At 34.8% G+C, this 5,240-nt stretch overlaps 1 protein-coding gene across 2 annotated transcripts in view; it reads right to left on the bottom strand.

Annotated features, from left to right (window-relative positions):
* Positions 1–206: 206 nt before the first annotated feature.
* Positions 207–5,240, bottom strand: part of ltbp2 (latent transforming growth factor beta binding protein 2) — a 127,637-nt gene continuing 122,603 nt past the window's right edge. For both annotated transcript variants that reach the window (XM_015394094.1, XM_015394093.1), the window contains one exon: positions 207–4,062. In XM_015394094.1, the coding sequence (XP_015249580.1) occupies positions 3,887–4,062 (176 nt within the window). In that variant the 3' untranslated portion in view covers positions 207–3,886. The remainder of the gene's footprint in view (positions 4,063–5,240) is intronic.

Genomic DNA, 5,240 nt, shown 5'->3' on the forward strand with positions numbered 1-5,240 from the left:
AAACTCATTGGTTAGAGTTGCCCTTAAACATTGATTTCAACCAGTAAAAGATACATTAATAATGTCAGTCTGATGTCTAACTTCTCTTTTATTTCCCTAATTATACCACCACAAAGTACATTTTTTATTGTTTGTCCATAGTGTAAAGCACTTTGAATTGTTTTATTAAAATGTGCTATAGACATAAACACACAATTTTTCAGAGGAAATCAGAAGTTTTTTATTTATTTCAATGACTGATACAGATTACAGTCAAATGGTAAACAAAATAAACAGTCATGATATTGACAACAGCTTTACAACAATGCTTTTGTATGAAATGACTATTGTTTAAAAGGCTTTAAATAGCTCAGCGTTTACCGCATTGATAGACTTTCAGTCTAAACCAAGCAAATATTAAACAGCAGAGCAAAGAACAGTTGGCTTCATATAAAACACTGCAAAACCTCATTTTAGAAATCCAAAATAAATGATATTTTGTATAAGTTAACAGCTTTTTTCGTCTTGTCAAGGTGTAATCGGGCCCTTGTTTCTTTGTTGCTGATAATTCCTACTAATGATTACTGATAAGCCTTTTACTGTATGTAGGACAATGTTGTTTAGAATCCATAAATTAGATATCGATTGAATAGAAACTGTAAAAAATCACATTTGCTATTAAAACGATGCTGCAAAGTTGTGATTGAGCCGGTGCTTGCTATAAAAACAGATTTTTTTTTTTAAACAGTGGTGCCACTTGCAAAAACAAAAGTATATATATAAAACTCATAGTCTGCTCCACAGGGCAGGGTATACACAGAGTTCCTATGGTACAGTGTCACTCTTCTCATACAGAAAAAGATATGCTTTAAAAACATTTTTACAGACAGATGAATCTAGAAAAGCTAAACAAAATGGTGGATTTTTTTTGTATTTTTAAGATTTGATGAGTAGTGTCAAATCTAATATCAATGGTACTAAATAGCATTAAGAGAATATGTAACAAAGATCATACATGATACTTAATCTGTACAGAACATATCAAACTTCTTCATTAAGGCCTTTAGGTTTCCATACAGCACTTTTTTAAAGAACTCCAGGTAAAGATATTTTATTAAAGCAGCATGATACGCAATTAAAATGTGAAAATACAGCCATTGATTTAAGTACATTTATTCAGTGGGGAAAATGTAAGGTAAAAAATTATAATTGAAAACTGATTTTTGTGCATTTCCACAAACACTATAAAGGTTAAACGAGTTGAATTTTTTTTTTAAAACAAGTGTATGTTAGGGGGGAAATATAGACGTCATGTGGCCTTGTCATTTACATTATCAAAATTAACCATAGCAAACTGCTATTCACCCTAAAATATATAACCGACAGTTCGACACAATATAATGTTGTGTTTTTTTGTGTGATATCTTTTAATACTCAGCTAAAAGTTTCCCATCACTGTTCTAAAGGTTGGAAGAAGAAATTTAGGAGCCCCTGCTCTCTTATATATGTCCCCAGAAGTTACCAATATAATTCTAGTCAGGTAAATAAAATGGTAATGGAGATTGCTTTTTTTTTATATGTTTTTCTGATAAGCAATTTCTGTGGGAAACCTGTAGGAAATTGCGGTAAGCAATATCTTTGGGAAAATTTCCAATGCAAAATGAAAAAAATTACACACAATCTTTATTTCAAATCGTTTTTTTTTCAAAGACTTTATGATGCAAAGACGACCAATACGATTCCCAAGGGCTTTTTGAAGGGTAACAGCCACGCATCACCAGACCTCTTCCACTGTGCTTGACAATGGAAAGGAATTGCTTAATCCTTTCGTTTCACATTACACTCAACTTAAAGGTTTGTTGCTGAAAAGCCCTTCCATAAACCTCTGTCACAAAGCACTACAGCTTTAAGGAAGAGCCTATTTGAACTGCAGCACACATGAGCTTAATAGTAAATTACGTTGGTACTGTGAGACGCGCTATTGGTTCTTTTCTACGTTCTGTGGTAACAGCTGCTAGAGAAACTACCTCTGGCTGAAGTTTGGGCGATCTGTTCAGCCTAAATAAACTTCACACTATTGATCTAAAGTGTTTTAATTGCAATAAATTACATGTGAGGCAGTGACCCACTGGCCAGCTGGTTGTGCAGACGGTCTGTAATTTATACATTAAGGCTAGAAATTGGCTCACCCCAATCAATACCAGGATGCAATAAACTTATTCTGCATCTAGAGGAGGAATATCAGCAGGACGAGGGTAATTGCCTTCGCTATCTCAGCTCTTTTGGAAATCTTTAGTCATATTGAACCAAACTGGTAGGACAGAATGAGTTTCAAAACTGGTTGGTATAAAGGAAGAGCCCAATAGTTTTTATAAAGATTTGTTTAAATCAAGATTCAACTCTTTTGGGGATCTTTTTCTCTTTCTTAGCATCCTTCTAAGTAATTTTGGTGGGAAGATCAATATTAGTCATGGTCTACTGTAGCTTGGTCTCCAGAAGTTCCCCTTATTTATGAACTTCTGGACTATTTATCTGCCTGTAAACATGACCTTGTACACTAACCTTTTATTGTCTTATGAATATTAAAACACGTGTCTAACTTGAACTATGTGCTCTTCTCCCCATGTTGAATAATGCTGAATATAATAAGGTTTTACAGGTCACATCATATAAAACCCAACGAGACCCCAGAGAGGGAAGGTTTTATGCAACTTTCCTGCACAGTCTTATCAATACCAAGACATAAAGCATAAATGCAAAAGAAGACTTACATTATTTTTCTTTTTATAAATTAGTCATTACTATTTTGAAAAAAAAATGTAGTTTTTCTTTCTGTATTAAAGAAATTTTTCTATGAAAGAAAATATTTTGACCCTATGCTAAATCAAAATAAATCTAAATTTAATTTCACATATCTTTACAATTAGTGCCATTAAGTGAGGAGGGTTCTTAATAGAAACATTGGCGTGGTCAGAAGAAGGATTAATTTCTCTGGTTGATACTAGTGTATAAATTACTTTTCTTGTTTAAACCTGATATCTGCAGGTATTATTTTGCTTTTTTTCAAAATCTTATACAGATAATAAAATGAAGGCTGCATTTTTTTTTTTGTTATTATTATTATTTTTTTTCAAATTAAGGCATAAAACAGACCAATACTATTAAAGAAACAAATAGGGGATTAGGGATAGAATTTCTTTCTCAAATGGCCCCAAACAGCCCACTTACTGCTCCATTTCCTGAACATCTTACAGAACCTCATATACACGTAGAGTCTGTCAAAGCTTGTGCGATGCCAAAGCTTTTAATGTGAAAGTTTGGCTGCTAGGTCCAGACATCCTTCAAACTTTAGCTTGAATCCTTAAGAAAACCATTGGTAAGAAACATTCTGATGTTTGTCGACTCAAATAGATGATAAATGACAAATTATTCAACTCCTCAAAGCGTCTTTGCGAAAATTGAGAGGAATCAAGTCTAACCTCTGAAACTGGATGCTTTATATTTTTCAGAGGCCTTTCTTGTAAATAAAATAAATAAAAAAACTTCAAGAAAAGTTAATTGACAGATAAAATATTGTGGAAAATATATAAGCAGATCAATTTGCCTGGGGTCACTGAATATATATATATATAAAAATAGTCCCAAAGACAATCCCTTTATGGCAAATTGATATACGTTGAACAATTAATTCCATGTAATACATTCACTGCACAGTTCCTGTTATTTTTTTGAATGTGTAATGGGGGGAGGTCTAAGAAAAAACGTTGGTATGCTTGTGTCTGCGAGGAGCATGAGAGGAAAAAAGCTTGGACGAACAGTGTTGCTGTTGGAGGTTTAGTGCCAGGCTCTCAGGGGAAAGAGCACAGGGATGGTGGTTTTTAGAAAGCAGGAAAAGTCTGTTTCTGTTTCACTTTTCTGCCTCCCTGAGCGAGGACTCTGGGATGGCAGGGATGCATTTGTGTGGCTTGGCGGAAGCCACAAAGCCTGGCAGGCAGGTGCACTTGTAGGACCCCTCTGTGTTGATGCACTGGCCGTTCTGACACAACGGGACCTTGTCACTGATGTCCTCACATTCGTTGATGTCTGCAGGGAAGAAGGAGACATAACAAGCCAGTGAGCAGGGTGATTCAACAGCTGCCAGCAGCACATCTGCTGCTGAGTGGCCTCATGGGTGTTAGAGCTAACATAATTTATATTTCCTACTCGTTGGTCTGCTTTCTTTAATTCCTCCCTTCCTTCCTTCCTTTTTCCTGTGATTTGAGCATTTCCTGTTATACTGAATTTCTCAAAAGCAAAGGACTCAAGCAGATGGTGACCACTAAGCTGTTAACCTAAATAATAACTTCCAAAATGAACCAAATGGAACAAAAATGTAGCTTGATGCTTTCAGTGGGGTTATATTTTGGTGTTGTGAAATCTAAAAAGCTCTTAAGAGGCCAATGTTCACTTAGGAGGAGCTATAAATCATGCACCTCGTATAATAAACAGCTTTTTTTATAATCAAAAAGTGAAAACAGGGAAGTTATTGTTGAGACACAACCATAGGAAGCCATTTTGAAGTTTGCCAAGAGCAATGTTGATGAAGATGCTTTGATCAAAGAAGATAAAAATGAAATTTGCTATAAATGCACCACATGCAAAACCACCAGAAGTCATTTGGAATAATTAATCTCACTCTTAAATCTGATGATGGCAGCGTCATGCTGTGGGGATGCTTTTTTTTAGAGGTGCACAGTTGATTGAGTGATGGATGGAGGTAAATACAGGGTGATGCGGAAAGAAATCCTTTTATGACTTGGGCAGAGCTTTCCTAGACATACAGCCAGCGCTACAACAGAACCATTTAGAAAGTTCAAAGAAATTCATCTGTTGTGTGGTCTATTCAAATTGCAAACTTAATCCTAATGCTTAATCCAAGCATAAATCACAAGAGAGACTCTAAATTTGATATGTACAGATGTCTTCCATTAAGCCTGAGGTTTTATTCAAAAGAAGAATTGGCAAAAATACGGTTTTCTCGATGTGAAGAGCTTGCAAAGACATGTTTATAAAGGCTTGTTGATTTTGTTTGAGCAAAGAACTGCTTCTCTATAAAATCATGTCTTTGGGACTTAAATCACAGTCAGATCACTAAGTCAAACTTGTATTATGATCAATTATTTTAAGATCTATCTATCTATCTATCTATCTATCTATCTATCTATCTATCTATCTATCTATCTATCTATCTATCTATCTATCTATCTATCTATCTATCTATC

The sequence above is a fragment of the Cyprinodon variegatus genome, unplaced genomic scaffold (genome assembly GCF_000732505.1).
Source record: "Cyprinodon variegatus isolate N-32 unplaced genomic scaffold, C_variegatus-1.0 Scaffold671, whole genome shotgun sequence".
In the NCBI taxonomy this organism is placed as follows: domain Eukaryota; kingdom Metazoa; phylum Chordata; class Actinopteri; order Cyprinodontiformes; family Cyprinodontidae; genus Cyprinodon; species Cyprinodon variegatus.